Source organism: Manihot esculenta, chromosome 7 (assembly GCF_001659605.2).
Source record: "Manihot esculenta cultivar AM560-2 chromosome 7, M.esculenta_v8, whole genome shotgun sequence".
NCBI lineage: Eukaryota > Viridiplantae > Streptophyta > Magnoliopsida > Malpighiales > Euphorbiaceae > Manihot > Manihot esculenta.
The window spans coordinates 30,195,755-30,215,662 of NC_035167.2; the positions used below are offsets into that span (position 1 = coordinate 30,195,755).

The window sequence follows — 19,908 nt, forward strand, 5'->3', positions numbered from 1 at the left end:
CTTTATCAGGTGAAAGCAATTTTCATTTTTTTTATTGTTTAAATCAATTTGATTACAAATCAATTTAAAAGGAAAAAAAATGTACTTTTAGTTTAATTTTTAAAATATATTTAACATTACATAATATATTAAAATCATTATTTTAATTTTTCAGTTTTATATTATTTCCACTAATTTATTTTGATATTAACGTTAATTATATTTTTTAATTAATTCATTGTAATATTTAAAAATATTTATCTAAATTATTTAACATTTTAATATTATCCATTGATTAAATTTGAATTGATTCAAAATTATTTGATATTTAAAATAATAATAAATTCATAATATTTTATATACTTTTATAAAATAATTTAATATCATCTGCTAATTAAATTTAAAACTTATTATCAGTTATTTTTTAACTCAAATGAAAACTAATCTATTCATAAATTATTATAATTATTTTAGTATTCTTTTTAAATATTGAATCATATGATTAAATTATGTTATCACTTATTATCCTACAATCATGTTTTAAATTTAAATTTATTATTTAATAATTTAATATTATTAAAATTAAATTTATTTTAATAATATTATTTCAGTTTAATTGACCAGAATCCAAATATTCATTTATAATAAATATTAACGTTTCACTTTAAAATTAAAAATTTAATAATCAATAATTAAAGGAACAACATACCTAATATTTTTTATTATCAAATTATTTATATTCTTTTTCATAATTGAAATGAGCTTTTTTTAAAATGAATTTTAATTCATACACTAATATCATATTCAATAAAATACAATCTCGATATAAGAAAAATATTATAGTAAAAATTTTCTTTTATTTGGCTTTTTTTTTAATTATTATTGTCTAAAAATTATTATTAACTTTTATATATTTTTTTATAAATAAAGTTATAAATATAATTCACTCTTAATAATTAAATCGATTATTATAAAAATGAATAATAATAATAATAATGATATAATAATTTATATAAAAATTAATAAATATATATATATAATTAGAAATGAGTAATATTCTGTTTAAATTAAAATAACTAATTGAATTAAATTAATTCAAAAATTCAGTTTTAATTTTCAGCTCACAGTATAATACAATATTATTTAACATGAAAGGGACATCGTAAAAATAAGCAAGTGCAGAACATTTGACCAACCCGTCAATCTAAAGGAAGCCAATTGTTCACAGGCCAAATCTACAGTCTCCTTTACCCACGCCATGAAAGACATCAATCCATTTTTGTTTCAAGTTTGATTCAAAATCAGAAATTAAAGTAATTCTATGTATAAATTGGCAAAACCATAATAGCCAATTCCAAACCATTTGTTTTCCAACCTGAAATGATAGCCAAACTACTACACTTACAATAGTGCCGCTTTAATATTACTATAATTTAAAATTATTAGAAAAAATTAATTTTTCAATATATACAATAATATATTTTATATTTAATAAAAATAAAATTTTAAATATATTTTTTTATAATGCTATATTCTTTATTCATTATAAAAAAATAAATAAACCTCAACAACGTATTTTAAACTATTGCTATTGATCTAAGATTATATTTAAAGTATATAATGCAATAATTCTTAGATCTATTTTTGTAGCGGTGAATGCAGGTCTCATAAAAATGAGAAGCATGTCATGAAGTTTCTCCAGAAGAGCTATCTGGTTTGTACTGAAATGAAAATAGTATTGAATGATCTAGACAGCCAAAAACACAACAGGGTTTTCAACTATCAGTGCATACAAATAATTGGACAATGCCTGCCTACAAAAGGATCAGTCTAACTCTAGCCTAGCTCTATGTGGAATGCTCGAGATTATACATGATTCTGTAGGCCTCTTTGGCCCCCAAAATCCAATTCCCCTTTTCCATATAATACAGATTCCAGCCTGAATACAACAAATCTTCAGGCAGGTGTATTCACATAGTGTCCTGTTTTTCTCCTATGCCGGCTAAAATCTGATACAAACCTGAAAGAAAGGCCACAGCCTTCGACCTTGCACTTGTATGGCTTCTCTCCGGTATGCACGCGTATATGCTCAGTTCTAGCCCATGCCCACTTGAATGACATGGAGCAACCATTCCATGGGCACTTGAGAGGTCTATCACCTTCATGAACACGTTGATGAATTATTGCGTATTTGTGGGTGCTGAATCTCTTCCTACACCCTTCGTACGGGCACTGGTTCCGTTTGTGCAACTGTAGCTCTGCCTTTGTCTCAAAACTCATGGTGCAACCTTCCAGGTCACACTTGTGAGATCTCTTTGTGATTTCTTCCTTTTTTGTGCAAGGAACTGAAACATCAGACGGCTTTCTGGCCTTTTTTCTTGGTGGATTATCCAGAGCTGATTTTCTGATATTGATCCCATTTCTACTTCTTGCATCTTTCCTAGCCCTTGGCCTCAATCCTTCACATGGGCTTTTAATAAAGCCATTGCAATTTAACTTTTTGTCTGTTAACTGATCAACTTCATTTTTCCTTTTTCTGCCCTTCCCAGCAGTTGATCCAGGTTCCACCACAGTGGATTTGATGCTTTCCTGTTCACAAGATGAACAAACTTCTTGTCCCTTCAGCATATTTTCCTCGGTGCAGGATTCTTCATCAGTTGTAGAACATTTTGTAAATGGGTCTGGATTACTCTGATTTATCTGTGTAACTCGGCCAGAAAGATGCTCCTCCTTGTCAATTGCACTTGTAGTCTCACATATTTGAGGCCCTTCATCATCTTTATTCATCCCATCATCTGAGTGAATTTCCTGCTGGACTTCAGTGTCTAAATTGACACCTACAGTGTCTTCAGAGGCATATTTCTCTCTTGGAGCTTCAGAATATTCTTCAGCTGGATCTTCCATATTGCTCGTGTCTTGCATTTGAGTAGGGGAGTGTAGGACTAGTTCTTCCACACTGCTTGTGTTAGCAGTTGGAATTTTTAACACCTTTTTAGAATCAGAACTTGACATAGTGGTAGTGCACAAGTCTTTACTAGCTGTGATCCTTCCAATAACTTCAGGAAATCCTTCCGTGGAAGCTATAGTAGGCTGATCTATTTCCATTTGTGCTACAGAAAACGAGATATGTTCTGCTTTGCTTTCATTTGTCGCCTCAATTGCCTGCTGCACCACATTCTCTGAGGTTGCACCATCCCACAATTTGACTGAATCACAGGGGTCCCTGAAAATTTCAGAAAATTCATCCTCAGAAACCTGATTTGGGTGATTTACCAATCTAGCATTAATTGGAATGAGTTCCTCTACATTAGTTCTTCCAGTAAATTGAACTTCATGCTGCAGCTTATTGAATCCATAACACTTATCTTTTGAGAAACAGGTCCCCTGTGAAAATTCAGCCATCTCTTCCCCTGAGGCACCAAGCTGATTTATTGGTGTGTCATCATATAAAATGCTTCGGCTGCCTGTACTTTTACCTGTAGTTTGAAGAGCTACTTGCACTTCATTGTCCAGAGTTGCACAATCACAAACCTCACAATTCATGCTAGATTGCTCTACAACTAAGTTCTCCATTTGTCCCACAGGCGCACAAGCATGTACACTTGCTGCGGTAGCAAGATCGGTAACCTCATTTTCCAAAACATCTCTACTAGCCAGGAACTTGTGCTGTCCTTCAGAAACCATATTATATGTCTCATTCCTGAAGTTGTTCTTTTCCATTATTTGATGCTCTTCTTGCACTCCAGATCTTTTGTCATCTGGAACCACACATGGACTAAGGCATTCGATGGCATTAGAATCCTCAACCTCACTGGTTCCTCCTGTGACCTTTTCTTTGTGCTGCATCTCCAAATTACCACATGCTGCTGTATTGCATACAATCTCATAGCCATTTGATTCTTCCAAAGTTTGATTCTCAACCTTCTCCGTGTGTTCAACAGCTACATTAGCAGTTAGAAGAGAGCCTGCAACATGTAAAGGTGCAGAATTCAAGCTCATATTGCCAGTTGCTTCAAGCACCTTAACTTCATGCAGCACCCCAGACGTTCCAAGGGGAGAGAAATCTAATCCTGCAGAATCTCTTCCACTGATCTCAACAGTGGGACCAATCTTACATGTTTTTCCAGTATGCTTCACAAGATCCTCGCAATTAGCAACTGAAACTTCTTCCACTACATGATTCCCAGGGCAGCATTGACTCCAATTTGAAGAACAATCTATTTTCACCTTGTACTTCCTTCTTGTATACTGAATGAGTTTTTGTCCCTTTTCAATATTGACTCTACCTGACCTTTTCCCCAATGCATCATTTTTATTTGGTTTAACATTCTGACATGGCTTACAGTGAGCAGGCCAATTTAACTTGGTTCTTGACCTAGATCTTCTGGATTGCCATTTGATATTTAAGAAATCTGAACTGCTTCCATCAGAAAATAATCCGCCCAATGCTAAAGCATGCTGAGCCTTACTAGAAGGAGCATTCTTTCTAACCTTTAAACAGAACCGCAAGTTGATCCCCATTTTTGAGGTCCACTCTTGTCCAGATTCATCATGGTCTTCATTGTCAATTGCAAGACATATCAAATTCAGATCTTCCTGGGATGCACTTTCTAGTAGAACCTCATTGTAATTGAAAGGAGTACCAATATCCTCAGAAATGGCAGCAGCATGTGCCTTTATTTTCTGATAATCTACAGGATTTTAAAATAAATAATAAGAATAAATTGCTTAACAATTTTCAAAACGGATGCACATGAAGAAAAGCAGAGAAAAATTGTCATATATGTACTACAGTGTTGTAAAAGGCACCAGGCAAGGTGAGGCGCCACCCCCTTGCCTTGCCTGACTGAGGTAAGGCTCTGCATAGAGGCAGCCACCTGGCCACTGAGGAGCCAGGCAACAAGAGCCAGAGCCTCACTGAAGCAATGGTTTTTTTTTTATGCTTTTAAATGGCAAAAGAGAAACCCTAGCCTCTCTCCATCTCTTTCAAACAGCAGCCAGAAGCCAAAAAGATTATTTTCTTCCTCTCTCTTGCTCTCCTAACAGCAGCAGCAGGTATCTCCCTTCCTCTATCTCTCTCTCTCTCTCTCCCCCTCCCTGCTGGATCTGGTGCAGCAGCAGTTCTTTTTTTTTTTTCTCTATTCTTCTATTCCCTCCTCCTCCTCCTCTCCTCTTCTTTTCTTCTTCACTCCCTTATTCCCTTCCCAAAATGGCAGCATGACACTGGCTGACACTGGCAGCTACTTTGTTTCTATATAGCAGCAACATGAAATTTTTTTTAATTGCTTTACCACTTTCCATATCTTTATATGCATGTATGTGTACATATAAATAAATCTATATATTGGCTAATGTGCCTCAATTCATAAAGACCCTTGCCTCATCCTCACCTAAGGCCATAGGGTACCTGGTCACCTTAGTGTTACTCTCACCTTAATAACACGAATGGACTGTGTATAATGCATTTGCAGAAAATTAAAATCTCAATTTACTGAACAATAGGACAGACATTCAAAAGCCAATCTCACCTGAATGGCAAATTACAAGCATGTTTGCTCCACCTTTAGACTGCAACATCTCCTCAATTTGCACACCATGCTCCAGGCAGAAAATCCGAGGTCTCAGAAATTTACTAGAATTATCCCACCCTCTGGGCATCGGCAGATTTGTCAGTGGAAGAAAAAGGTCAGAAACAGGATGGAGATTGTCTGCAGAAGCAAGTATAAAACGAACATTTACTCACTTTAGCACATGAAGAGGCTCAAAAGAGAAAAGATAAACAGCCTAAATGAATCACTTCATATGCTTCCATTCAGACCCATAATTATTTCTTCAAGTACCTTCCTATTATTCATACCATATGCAAAAATTAAAGACACTGCATGAAACATGTATGACACAATTCCTTATCAAATCTAAGTCAGCTAGTGCATCTCCATGAAGTACAACATGGAAAACAAAGAGGGCTGTCTTTTGCATACTTTATTGCAATGCAGTTGAGTATCTAGCACAACTAGCAGACAGTATCATAAATCAGAAATAGAACTAGCAGCATTGAAATTTACATATAAAAGCTGCTCAAATTAACATAAAATGTAACCCACCCAACTGAAGTTCATAGTCAAGTGAAATATAAAACAAAATATATATAAAAAAAAAGATAATGGAAACAATTAGCATTAGTTGCAGTAGGTGGTAGAAGTCTCCACCTGACTTTCCCCAAATTAGTTCTGAATATCAGGAAACTCTTTCAGGCCTTTGAGACATTGTTAAAAATCTTGCAACAATTTTCTCCATATTAAGTGCATTTAAGTGTAGAATACAAATTTCAGAGTTTCAAGTCCTGATTTGTAATTTTTTTAGAAGGAAAAAAAAAAGAAAGGAAGTATTGATTTACAAAAAATATGATGGACCGAAGGAGTTATCTTTTGGTGTTCTGATCCATCACAGCAATGTTGGTGTGTATTATGAATTGAATTGGGGAAAAAAAGGGGAAACAACATCAATTGCATGATGAGTAAGTGAGAACAAGAAAAGCAAAGGGACCAACTGAAGATAACAAAGAAGCAACAGACAAGTATGTTAACCTAATACCTGGAACAGAGCACTTGATAGAGCCATCACAGGCTGCAGAGGAATGATAACTGTCAAAATTTTCAACCCTTGATCCTTCTTGAACCAAAGGATGATCCCCTTGAAGAAGTTCTATTGATGCCCTCCCAGACGGTTGCACCACACACATAAATGGAAAACCAAGGATCCCACAAGCCACACAAGCCAATGTTCCTGAATCAACTTGAAAATCACATGACAAATCATCATCATCATCCACATATAGATCATTGAGAGATTCCATATACAAACTCATCTCCTTTAACAGATCATTCCCAATAGCATTACTTTTATCTTCAGAATGAGTATGCAGAACATTTTCTTCTGCTATGGTAGCAACAGAATTAGGCAATTGAGACTCTTTACTCGCACAAGGCAACAAATCAGCGTTCCATATTACCACATTGTAAGTGGAATCCTTCCCAAGAAGAGCAGACAAAATACTGTTTTCTTTCAACATATCTTGTATAAAAGCCTTCTTCACTGACAATTCTCTTTCTTCTTTCAAGCGGTCTCTAAGACGAGAACTCCGAGCACCTGGTAGCAGTGATCTAGGTACTCTGGCATTAAAACAAATTAAGAGATGAGAAATGACGAGTTGCTCGTACCACTTGATAACTTCGTGGATGCAATTAGCAAAGAAATATAATCTAGTAAATTTAGCATGCCGGTGTTGCCACAAAAGTTCTTTTATAGAAACTCCCAGCACAATGCAGCATAAAGTTATTTTCATTCAACAAGGTCCTAAACTCAACAATTTAGCCAGACATTTTTCACCTTCGCAATGATAATTGCATTATAATACCAGTCAAATTAATTATGATAATACAGATTAATCCCAACTGTCTCTGGAATGAACTTATTTCAAATGGAATTTGAGAAACTGATTGAACTAAAAGACAGCTAGAAGCACAGAGGTTTAACGGATAATTCCACCAGCTAGACCAACTATCAAGAATCAATACCTCAATCAAGTATTATGTGATGCACAGATGACTGCATGAACAGGTAGGCCTGTGAAAGCATCAAACTTGACAATGAAGCATTCAATTCTAGTAAACTACACATCAAATACATAATAAATTATGAGATGAATTAAAAAATGATACATTATAGACCTTGAAATACTTTAGAGACCACAAAAACATGGTATTATAGAAAAACTGTACAATCATGCAGCATTTTTACGTATATGATGCATATAGGAGATGCAAGATGCTTATCATATTTTCTGATCCTGATTAGCATTTTTCTTATACACCATTAGAAAAAGCAATATAGTTGAACAATCCTGCTCAATTTCCACATAAATATTCATCTCAACTATACCATTGGCATAAAAAAGCTTCCATTTCATTAAAATAAGCAAACATTTTAGGAGAATCATCAAAAATTTAATTGGAACAAGTTTCATAAGCTATTAGAGGGTTGTTTACAGTGAATAATATGCATACCTTGAAACGAAAGACATAGTCAACAGGTATAGCAGCTGCTGATGGGAAAGCATGGGAAGATAATTCATGGCAGCTCTGCGCACTGCAGCCTCCTTAGCTACTTGAAGCCATTGTGGAGTTCCAAAATTAGCCGCTTCCCCGCAGTTAAAACCTGTTATAATAATGAAGGGGAAAAAAAGAATGTGATGAAGGGAGTAGAAAATCAAGGGTTCAGCACAGTTGGATAATAGCTGACTACCTTAAAATGACAAGAGAAATATAAACCAAGCAAAAAAATCCAGAAGTACAACAAATATTAGAAGAGCAACATTTAATCACAGGCATCCTTTGCAGAAGGGAGAATAAATTTTACAAAGGAATATCAGAGTAAGAGTATGGATATACATGAATTATGATGGAAGAACCTTGCACTTATTTATTTACTTTGGTGATACGTGTGGAAGTGCATTAGTCATAGATTTATACATTCCTTTTACAATAACATAATGCTTCCCCATCATCCCAATAGAAAAACATCTCCAAAATTCTAAGGGTCAAGCCACCCAGTCTTCCAAGTATTCCAAATGCAAATACTTAAAAAACTTATAATTCCTTCAATACATACACACACACACATATATATTATTTTAACATTTTATGAAGGTTATTAAAACTTCTCGTGTCATTTTCTATCACTCTTTTGAATGACTCGTACATTAAAACAGTCACCAGTATTCTTTGTGGGTGCTTATGGCAACTAGATCAACTTCTACTATATCTAAGCTAAGTTTCCAAAGACTTAAAATCCCCAATATAAGTATCCTAAGAAGAATAGAGAATGTCTAACAAAGCATTCTTCGATATGATAGTGCATTAAAATTGACTTATTGACTACAAACAGGGGAGACAGGTGCCCACCCATGAACGAATGGAAACCATTGCTGCTTACATAAATGGATCAATAACATCCTGGAAAAATATTTGATCTAAAACTTTTCACATTTCCACATCATAAATCAGGTTATACTGGACATTTATTTTCTCCTCATAGCAAATGCCATATATTATGTGTGTTTGCACAGTAAGTGCATTGTGTTGAGCTCAGGTTCATAGTAACAACATGCTTCATAAAATTTTATAAGCCTGAGTAAACAATGAATAATTACCGTGGCTGAATCCTACATGATAAGCCCTTGGAAAAGTCACAACAAATTCACCAGGATTCTGTATTAACCTAAAGGAAAATCAGGAAAAGAATGAAAATAATTTCAACATAATCAGCTGAAAACACCAAGTTCACTCTTCAGTATCACACAAGATTAAGTTTCCAAGAATAAACCCCACATTCATATTCAAAAATAATTATATAAATGGAAGACATAAAAAAAGTTAGTTGTGATTTATTTTGACATCTGAATAACATAACAATTCTTTTTTCTCTCACCATTTTAGTGCCACAAGATTTCATATATTGTCACATTAGTGCTATTTTAACTAAACTTATTCAGTTATCTTTAAATAGCATCCTAGGGCATAAAACAACTCATTGATAAAAAGAACTGCCAAATTAATGATCTTTATATGTCCAGAGAAGGAATAGAACTTTCCGTATCTTTTACCCCTAATATAATTTTATCCTAAAGACCAAGTAATAACAGTTAAATGAACACTCAACTGATGTCATGTGACCATCCATGCAAGAGCATACGTATGAGTTTAACATGTCAGCAAAAACTGGTGCTAAAGCGACAATGAATCAGACATCATGGTACTAAAATGATTTTTTTTTTAAAAAAATCAGTTGCTTAAATGTCATGGTCATAAATCACATGGTAATTTTGAAATTTACAACATAAATTTTTTTTGAAGAGCAGGAGAGATCAATCGTCAAAGCTCAGAGAGAGAGAGTAAGGGAAAAAGAAAGGACAAAACATACACACAGACACTCTCTCACACCCAATACCTACCTACAACAAGGAATGCTGGCTGAAACTACCACCTCAGGTGACAAAAGGGTTGTCTTCTCACCCAACAAGGTCAAAGCACCTGGAAGGAAAACAAACAGCAGCTATGAAGGAAATAAAAAAGTTCAACAAATTTCAGATTTTAACAAACTAATTCATCAAAAGAAAGGAAATAAAGAATACCGAAATCATCATAATTTACAAACTAAGAACTTGGAAAACTTTGTGCCACAAATACAAACCAAACTAAGTCATACTTCTTCAAACATTGTGCCAGTGCAAGGAAAAATTATTTTTAAGTGCAAGAATATTCTTTTACGAGATTTAAGTCGCAGGACATAGTCACTTCAGCTATGGCCAGGAACTTATTTGCAGACCAAAATTTAGTCACTTAACCAATCTGAGACCATGGAGTTAAGCATCATAATCTAGGCAGTCATTAGAAGGTATGCAGGTCACTCAGCCACCTAAACTATGGCTAGGTAACAGCAGGATAAAATTTGACAGACAGATTAAGAAGCTTCTAAGATTGAATTATCACTACTTGTAAATAAATAAAATAGCATTAATAGGAAGATGGAATCGTTGAACAGAATGCATCTGAATCATCCGTTAAAATAAAAATAAGGATTCTTGAACATGGTTTTATTTTAGCTATAAAAAGACCAAGGAAAAAAGTTTAAACCCTTCATCAAAGAGGAACTGCATGAAAAATTTTAAACAATAAGCAAACAATTTGAAATATAAACATGCATGTGAATTAGTGAAATACCTAAGCGATCAATACTGCCACCATAAGCCTCAGTACGGATAACTTCCTCAAATGCAAATGCATAATCTCCAGGAACCGCATACCAAGTCTTTGGAGAGCCAGTATGAAGAAAATTCATGCTGTGAAGCTCATGATCTTCAACATGCCAAGCAAACCAACTGAACAGCATACCAATATAAATCATAGGGGAAGTAACACCTGGGATATCGTCTGGCATGAAACGTGTTATTGACCCAGGTGAGCGTGCAATTACTTGCAGATTCCACGGGCTGTTAGAAAGTTTCCAACCTGCAGTACCTTCCATATCAGTGATAGCATTAACATTTTTTCGCTTAGAAGATCTCAAATTATCCTCCAAACTCGAGGTTGAAGAAGTAATAGATGATCCAGATATTGGTCCTGAGGATGTACTAGGGTCATTCTTACAAGTAGCATCCTTAATTTCATCATTACATGAATTATTTACATTATTCATTTCCTTTTTCTGGAAATCAGAACTTTCTGTACTCCTTCGATAGGACTTATATGATGCCCTCTTCCTTCTTCGTCTATGAAAATACCGAAACTGACCCTCTGGCTCTCCAAAAGCTGACCCAGGCACATCATTTGCATATTCCACATGGATAGGCTTCTCTGAAGCTGCTTTCCAGAATAATGCTTCTATAACCAATGGATTAACCTCCTTAATCATGCCCAACAAACTCCTAGCGAAAGCCTTGGACTTGGACTCAAACTGTTCCAATGTGTAAATTTCCCCACTTTGCCATACTTGCTTATGAACACTGAGTTGGGTGCCCTCCTTAACCATCCCTTTCGTTCTCTTCATACCTTGACCCAATTCCTGATGCCTGGTCGTAAATACAGCTCTAACCCCCCCTTCATTACCACAATCTGCTAAACCCGTATTCATTGAAGAAGAAGCATTTGACAAATCTACATCACCCAATTCCGGACATCTGGAGAGGGACTTATTCAAGTTAAAGAAAACGTACCTTTTGGAAGGTTTAGGCAAGGGTGGTATAATCTTACATATACCAAAAGCACTAGCTTCCTTCTCAATTTTCGATATATAAGCAATTGGGTCTGCAAATTCAGTATCAGTAGGCCGAAACTCAGGGGCCAAGGGCAAGTCTTTAAGCCATTTGGGTATTTCCACATTACCCATTTCAACAAAGATTCAGAATACCCACTTGAGGGAGAAAATATACAACAAAAACTGAAGCTCAATTATACAGCATTTCCTTATCATTGAAGCAGAAAAGCAGAGCTTATCTAAACCCTAGATTCAAGATTTTCTATGGGCGAAACTGTAAAATGTTTTTTTTTTTTTTTTTTTTTTTACTTCTCTAGTAATTGAAGATACCCCATCTTGAAGAAATTGACAAACTAGATAGAATGTAAAAAGGTAAATTTAAAACAAGAAAAATGAACCTGTTGAACTCCACGAGACCCTTTTGAATTTCACTTCTTCAAAGAAACCACACGCAAAAGAGGGAGAGCGAGTGGGGAGAGAATTAGGATATTTGTCTAGGTTTTGAGTGACATTTCTTATCCGGCGTATGTTAGCAACCTACACTAGCTTCTGCTAACGTATTTAAAATGAACATAACGCACAGTTTTCTTGTCCGTCGCGGTTTTCTTTTTTTGCTGGTTTTTTAGCGCGAAACATAAAGCTCCGATGTGTAATACCAGCGCATGATAGCAGTGAGCACTGACAAAAAATAATGGTATGATAGGATTATTTGCCGGTGTACGGCCCAACCACCGATGAATTGAGAGTATGCATGAAGTCATTTTGCATTTCCGGAAAAAAAAAAAAAAAAAAAAAAAGGTAAATTTTGCGTAGAGCGCTTAGTCCGCCCAAATAAAGGCATTTCATTCTATTTCAAGAATTTAAATTTAATTTTCGTTTTCCTTTATTTTTAAATAGATTTTAAATGCTACTTAGTATAGAGATATGAGTAAATACTTGTGAAAATTATTCTATCTGAATTTAAATTTAATTTATATTATTAATATTTAAATTTAATTAAAAATTAAAAAAATTTAATAAAAATTATAAAGTAATCTCTTATTAAATTTTCAACTAATTCTTAAATTTAAATTTTTGTCTAACAAAGTTATTCTTTCGTTAATAAAAGTAATTATTTTTCATGAGTTAATTATTGACTTAAGATTTAATCTTTTTTTAATGGCTAAAATATCTTTTAAGTGGCAGAAGGGATTGATGGTTTAACATCCCTTCAATACTTAGCCAATATATAATAAATATTAGGTAATTGACCTTTAAAAATTAAACGTTTATACATTTTAATAATTTTCTCAAATATTTTAATTTTAAAAATTTAATTTAAAATTAATATATTTTATGTAAATGTCATCCTAATTTAAAATTAGATTAAAAGGTGTTTACTTTTAATTTGATTTGCACAAATTTTATTCAAATTTAAATAAGAGAATGTGTTTTTTATTATGTGATATTATATTGGATTAAACGATGTGATCTATTTAATACATATGTAAACTTTGTAACCCATAATTAATAAATAAATATTATTTTAATTAATTAAAAATATTTTTAACCTCTATTTCATTTCTTATCTATTTTTATTTTTTTATTTTTCTTTTTTTTACTATGATTTTTTATTTTTCTTCTACTTAATATTATTAGCGATGATATAGTTGATAAAAAACAATCCAAATTAAATCATTCATATTCTCATTTTACTTTCTCGAAATAATCATCTTTATATTTAAAAATTTATAATTTGTGGAAACAGAGAAGAAATGAGTTTTACATATTAAAAATATATGGTAATTAATTAAAATATATATTAATTAATATTATAGGTTGATAATATTTATTTAAATGTGGAATGAGTCCGTATTTAGTAATAAAAAAATTAAATATAATATCACATAATAAAAAATATATTTTTTAAAGTGTAATTTTAAATTTGAATAAAATTTATATAATTTTTTAATTTTGGAGTAAATTGTTAATATTAAAATATTTGAATAAAATTTTTAAAAATGTGTAAATATTTGACATTTTAATATTTATTTATGTGTCGAATAGAATTTATATTTAAAAATAAAAAAATATCTGTGGTTAAAATTTATACAAAATATTTTAATTTGATGCCGACCCCTCCATCATTTAGGGCTCACAGCTAATCAGTCATTCGTCCAATTTCTAGAATTTATGCAACCTACAAGCTGTATTTATGGAAGAAGAGATTGGCAATATTCTTTCCGTTCCAATCAACATTTTTCCAAGGGAAGATGAATTGATTTGGCATCATCCATAAGGAGATTGGCAATATTCTTTCCAAAGGAAGATGAATTGATTTGGCATCATACAACCTCAGGAATCTACTCGGTGAAATCTGGATATTGGACAGCTAAACTCAAGCAAGAACAGGAGATGTCTATCCGAGCAGAACCTGGATCTTCTTCTTCCCATAGGTCAAGAGACATGTGGAAAGGATTATGGAATCTTAAGCTACCCCTAAAGCTAACAATCTTCATGTGGAAATTCCTGCAGGATCGTTTACTTACAAATGAACAACTAAATGGCAAAATATCTTCCTTTCCAGTGGAATGTGCCTTTTGTGGTGAGAAGCAGTCTTTAGTTCACCTATTCTTCAATTGTCCAAGAGTTATGCGTATCTGAATACATTCACCACTCATGCTTCGCTCTTCTCTCATACAAGGTGACTCTCTAGTGGATTATTGGCTTGAGCTTTTATTATATCCGTCGCACCATCGTCAAGAGCAACATATGATTCTTCTGTTGGTTTACATGTTGTGGAATATATGGAAAAGTAGAAATAATTTGATCTTCATGAACCAAGTTGCATCTCATCAAGATGTTATTTCTGCAGTGTAAATTTTTTGCCTCTTTAAGATTCTCAGAGTCACCCACAAGTTATAATTCAACCGACAAACTTCAAATGATAAAATGAACATGGATTTTTGGTCGTCGTTAATTTCATTAGATGAAAGTTCATATCTGACGAAATAGCTACATCAAGGCATAAATCACTGGAGATGCTGATGTTCCAGTATTTTGCTGATTTTTGAAAATCACAGATGACAAAAAAATTACAATGATAATTTAAAAACACTTTTTTTAAAATGTAAACTTTTTAAACTAGTAACATGCATTAACAAGTATTTAAATAATAATAATAATTATTATGAAATTTAATTTTATTATATCACAGCACGTTCACTGATAAAACAATTAACTTAAACTCTATTTCAATTTTGATGTGCTACAAATATATGTCATAAAACAAATACTAACATCTCTTAGACTAATCTTAAAAGTACATGGAACATCAATTATGAGGTGGTATAGAAGGTGAAAGAGTTGGTAAACTACTGACTAATTTAGCTATCAGCTCCATTATAGAGGCCTTGAACTCATCGAACTCCTTCCTCAGCTCCCTCCTTTCTTGTCTATCAACTTCAATTTGTTCCTCCAATTTCTTAATTCGTTGTAGTAAAGCAGCATTTTGTGCTTCACTTGATAAAGATGCACCAGAGGGTTGTGCTACTTGAGAGCCATGACCATGTATTCTCCGTTTTTTATTACTTCCAACAACATCTATATATATTTGGTTATCATTAATACTTTCAGTTGACTGTGTCATCTCTTGTCCAACATCCTATATATAAACCAAAAAATATTTAAATAAAATAATACTAATAATTTATACCATATATTTCAAAAACATTTTGTAATTACAACATAATCAATTTGTATGTATAGGGTGTTATGAAATTTGACATAAAAATGATACTCACTAATCTATCAGATGTCTCAGCATGACCAATCGATCCACCTGTATCGATGGATGGTCCAAAAGCATCTACAACACCACCATTTTGATCGATAAGAACCCTAAATAGAGAAACAAATATAATATTATTAGATGTTATATGTATTACAAATAAATTTCATAAATGAAAGTATTAATAATAAACTCACAGTCTTCCTTCACGTAATTGTATCTCTTGTCGCCCCATAGGATCATTCCTAGTTAAAGACACAGGCTGGGACCCATATGAGCCAGCAACTTCATCCCCTGGGCCAACTTCTTCAGCATCAGAGTGAACTGATGAATGTGATTGCGCCATCTAATGCTCCCTTAGGATGTTGAACGAGTTCCTGCACTCAAATTATGGGTATTTACTAAAACGAGCCCGTTTCTAACCATATATGTAATTAAAAGGCAAGTAAAATTTTAAGAAGAATTATCCCGAATGTATAGGTAGTTGGACAAGGAATCCTCTCAAAATGAACATCCCCATACTTATTATCAACAACTCAACATGGATAGTACATTCTACAAGTATCTCATTTTCTCAAATCTACACATCACGTTTTAATTAAAAATAGTATGTTAAATCAAGTTACATTTAAATGTCAATTAGTAGGACAAGGTAAACAAAAATCAAATTGCATTTTATGTTTAATTAAATTCCAACACAATGATATTTTCTATTGAAAAAAAATCAATAGTTGCAAATTTCATAACAAAAATTCTATTGAAAAAATATCAATAATTGCAAATTTCATAAAAGAAATACATTGCTATCATCGTCATATTTTACAAGTCCATCTTCATCCTCGATTTCCATTAAAAGAACTTAGATATGATTCACCTGGTTGTTTCTCTTATTCAATAGCTTCAATATTCTAGGATTCATTAAAGGAATAATCTAAATTTTTAACTTGTTCTTCTATATTTATATCAATTTGAAGAAATAGATTGAAATGTTTGGTCCAACATTTAGTTTGTCAAGTTTAACTTAAGCACCAAGGCAGTGAATTTTGGCTTCACTTAGCATATCACACACCAATTCGCCTTGTCCCTTCTCCCGGCAGTATAAGGATGTTTCATTAACAATTCATATTTATTTAATCTCTACCAATTATTGATATCTACTAAGTTGTACTATTTGTGAGACTCCATATCGATATTTGGAGTTAAATCAAACAACTTGCATTTGAAGAGTATTCTCTTTATTGGTAATACAAGGTACTCTAGCCAAACCACTTCAGTCAAAATACCATAATAGTAATTGGAATAATCGCTAATCCTTGAATACAAATATCACTATTCATCGTGGACTGGTTAGCAACATCATTTATAGTGTGAAACCTATAACTATTTGTAAAATAAAGAGTATGATGTAATACTTTTTAATGATTCTTCTGTTAGATCCGTGATGAATTTATTATTCATGTTTAAACACTTTCGCTAATACATAAGCTTTGAAGCAATATTGAAATCTTCTTTCAAAATCTTTTTTTTTTCAATTTTTCCTCGACAAATTTTGCAGCTTTTTATCAAGAACATGGGTCTCATGTTAAAAAAGTAATCTAAAGCTGTAGGATGATAATTCAAACATTAATAAACAGACAGGATTTGATGTGAATATGCTTACATATTTAATTCTGCAGACAGAAAGGCGAAACCATTGCCATTATTTGATGATGCAGAAAATCCTTGACGATGATTTTTAACATTTAGTCAAAAAAAGAAAGTAGAAGTACCCATGATATGATGAAAGAACTAGTTTTGTTGACTTTAAAGCTGCATTGCACAGTAAAAATTAATACTGAGAACACACAGATTGACTGGTCTTTTCCAGGATAAAATTTATTCAGTTATTGGAATATAATTATAGAGGTAAAGCTTTGGGAGTACACATACAAGTCAATTTTGCTTGGTCAAAAAAAAAAGACATATCTGCTGCATATTAACGTAGGAACATTTACTTCAATGGTGAATGTGTCTGAAACTTTACTGATAATATTATTTCAGCCGTAATGTACAGAAACTTGATCTAAAGATCAAGTGCATGACTGTTAATTTGCATATGATCTAAAACAGGACTGGCATGTGATCTAATTTGCATGCTTGTCTCAACCAAGAACATATTTTATTCTGAAGGTATTCATCATGGTCATACTCAAACTAATCCATATCAGACCGATAAACTTGGCATAAACTAATCCACATGATCACGCTCAAACTAATCCACTTCTAAACTTGGTACAACCGCACAAAAGTGCATCAAATATGTCTGCGTAAGTAATTAATACCTGCAAACAATAAGAACTTTACGTTCCAAAATATGAAAAGGACCTACAACTTTAACCCTTTTCCAGTTGCATCAGCCTAAGTTTTATTTTTGGAAAGGCACCCTGAATTTTTACAATTCGAAAACAACTGTTAGTCAAGAAAAGTTTATCTCCACTAACTCTAGGTCAGATTCCAAATATTCTTGTTACGCCTAAGAGCATAAACTTCAACCATGTTATCAAATTGCTGCTGTTATTTTATCATACAGCTCTTAAACCAATATAGTGATATGCAAAACCCCAATCATCAGAGCGGTATATTTACTGGCCTTCTAAGAAAACCTTCAATTAAATGGCTACCTCCCAAAAACCCGGGTGTAAATGAACCAAGCAACTCAGACTTGACTCACAAAATATCGTAATCAAGTGGACTGTCAAGTAACTTATGAAACAACAGTGCAGAGTTCTAGTTTTATGCCCAAATATGAAGAATAATACTCAACCAAGTATTGGTTAATAAATAAGAATGGAGCCTTAAGCTTTTGAAACAAATTGAGTTCAAAATAGTACACTATATCAACTCAACTCAGCATGGTCACATTATGTTCAATCGCAGATTTAAGGATCTCTAACACATGTCTACAACCATGCCTTAAACATTTTTTTTTTAATTCAATAGCTAAGCCTGAAATGCTAAAATCTCAAAACACAAATTTCTGCATTCATTCATACAACAGTGACTAAAAATTAACATCATATTAATAAATAGACAATATCAGAAACTACCTAATTCTCATGATTGAAAGCATATACTACCAAATAAAAAAATTCAAGAAAAAACATAAGCCCACGCAATGCAATTTCATGCAAGTGAAACAAAATAATAATTTCTAACAAACTGGTTCTCAGTAGATCATTGGCTAATGGTTCATGTGTTTCACTTTCATGCATTGTTGAAAACACAAAACTCATAGTTAAAAACAAAAACTTCCTATTAATTATCAATAAATTGCAAGCTAACCATACCTTCTCAAAAACAGTACAATTGCTCTAAATTTCAACAGCAATTCAAGTTGGGTATGCAGGAGCAGAATTAGCTCCTTAAATGCAATTTCATTCTCTTCTCCGTATTTATCTTAGCCCACAATATCTTAAATGCAAATTGTTTTTATATATAAAACTAAGCATAAAGGCATTACATCCTACATTGGCTAAAAGAGTTGAGAGATTGTCAAAATATAAATAAAATAAAATTAACAATCGCAAGCCACTAACCTGCAGTGACGAAATCTCAATTTGTGAGTAGCAATAAAGGGTGATGAGGAATTAAAGACTAACCTGAAAAATCAAAAGAAAAAGACCCAAAGAATATCAAATCAACAACTTATCAACACAAACCACCAGAAAGATAACCTGCAAAAATCAGGTACCACCGGCGACGGAAGAGAAGAGACAGAGCGAGAGAGAGAGAGAGACTGAGAGGCGGAGAGGATGTCGTGGATTTGCTACTTCATTTGGAAAAAACCGGTTTTGCCTTCGTTTGGAGAGACCGAAAAAACGGGGTTTGAGCTTTGCTCCGAAAAAAAATTATATATTCTGAATTAAATTTTGTGAAAATTTTAAATGTGTGCATTAAAATTTTAATTGAGCATTAAAAAATAAATTATAATTTATTTTTTTATATGTAATAAAATCACCTTAAATTTATCAATTTAATTATTGAAATTTTGTTTAATTAAAAAAATAATCTCTTAAATTTTATATTTTCAATTAAAATTAATTTTTAAATATTATAATTAATAATAAATTTATATTTATAAATTAATATTTTTATTTATTAAATTTTAATATATGTGAAAAATAATAAAATAAAAATCTGTCATTTCTTTTTTTTTCGATTAAATAAAAAAAATCACTCAGGAAAGTTAGATCAAAGGGGATCTTTTGGTTTAAATCTAGATGCATATCTGAGCAAGATTAATGAGTTGATTTTTATTTTATTATTTCATTGCATAATGTAAAATATTAAATTAAATAAATATTAGA

At 32.6% G+C, this 19,908-nt stretch overlaps 2 protein-coding genes across 12 annotated transcripts; both read right to left on the reverse strand.

Moving 5' to 3' along the window:
* Window positions 1-1,694: 1,694 nt before the first annotated feature.
* Window positions 1,695-12,324, reverse strand: LOC110618434 (probable lysine-specific demethylase ELF6). Its single transcript, XM_021761564.2, has 7 exons — window positions 10,761-12,324; window positions 9,992-10,070; window positions 9,191-9,258; window positions 8,046-8,196; window positions 6,574-7,151; window positions 5,508-5,687; window positions 1,695-4,670 (listed from the first exon to the last, which is right to left on the reverse strand). The coding sequence occupies exons 1-7, from the start codon at window positions 11,923-11,925 to the stop codon at window positions 1,936-1,938; spliced, it is 4,956 nt and encodes a 1,651-aa protein (XP_021617256.1). The 5' UTR covers window positions 11,926-12,324; the 3' UTR covers window positions 1,695-1,935.
* Window positions 12,325-14,998: 2,674 nt separating this feature from the next.
* Window positions 14,999-19,437, reverse strand: LOC110618561. Of its 11 annotated transcripts, none has more exons than XM_021761713.2 (6): window positions 19,339-19,437; window positions 19,138-19,200; window positions 17,223-17,283; window positions 15,760-15,939; window positions 15,576-15,672; window positions 14,999-15,436 (listed from the first exon to the last, which is right to left on the reverse strand). In XM_021761713.2, exons 4-6 carry the CDS (start codon window positions 15,906-15,908, stop codon window positions 15,107-15,109), a joined length of 576 nt encoding a protein of 191 aa, XP_021617405.1. In that variant the 5' UTR covers window positions 15,909-15,939; window positions 17,223-17,283; window positions 19,138-19,200; window positions 19,339-19,437; the 3' UTR covers window positions 14,999-15,106. The 11 variants fall into 11 exon arrangements, with proteins under 11 accessions (XP_021617405.1, XP_043814560.1, XP_021617404.1 ...); XM_043958625.1 differs by having other exon boundaries at window positions 17,223-17,371; XM_021761712.2 differs by having other exon boundaries at window positions 19,293-19,436.
* Between the last annotated feature and the right edge of the window lie 471 nt (window positions 19,438-19,908).

What these genes read in the sequence shown, in the direction of transcription:
- LOC110618561 (XM_021761713.2), bottom strand. Translation starts at nt 15,908, where the DNA reads ATGGCGCAATCACATTCATCAGTTCACTCTGATGCTGAAGAAGTTGGC. An exon ending in CAATTACGTGAAGGAAGACT is followed by an intron (nt 15,673 to 15,759) that starts GTGAGTTTATTA and finishes TTCTCTATTTAG; the next exon opens with GGTTCTTATCGATCAAAATG. An exon ending in CTGAGACATCTGATAGATTA is followed by an intron (nt 15,437 to 15,575) that starts GTGAGTATCATT and finishes GTTTATATATAG; the next exon opens with GATGTTGGACAAGAGATGAC.
- LOC110618434 (XM_021761564.2), bottom strand. Translation starts at nt 11,925, where the DNA reads ATGGGTAATGTGGAAATACCCAAATGGCTTAAAGACTTGCCCTTGGCC. An exon ending in GCCAGCATTCCTTGTTGTAG is followed by an intron (nt 9,259 to 9,991) that starts GTAGGTATTGGG and finishes ATTTTCCTTTAG; the next exon opens with GTTAATACAGAATCCTGGTG. An exon ending in TCATGTAGGATTCAGCCACG is followed by an intron (nt 8,197 to 9,190) that starts GTAATTATTCAT and finishes TTATTATAACAG; the next exon opens with GTTTTAACTGCGGGGAAGCG.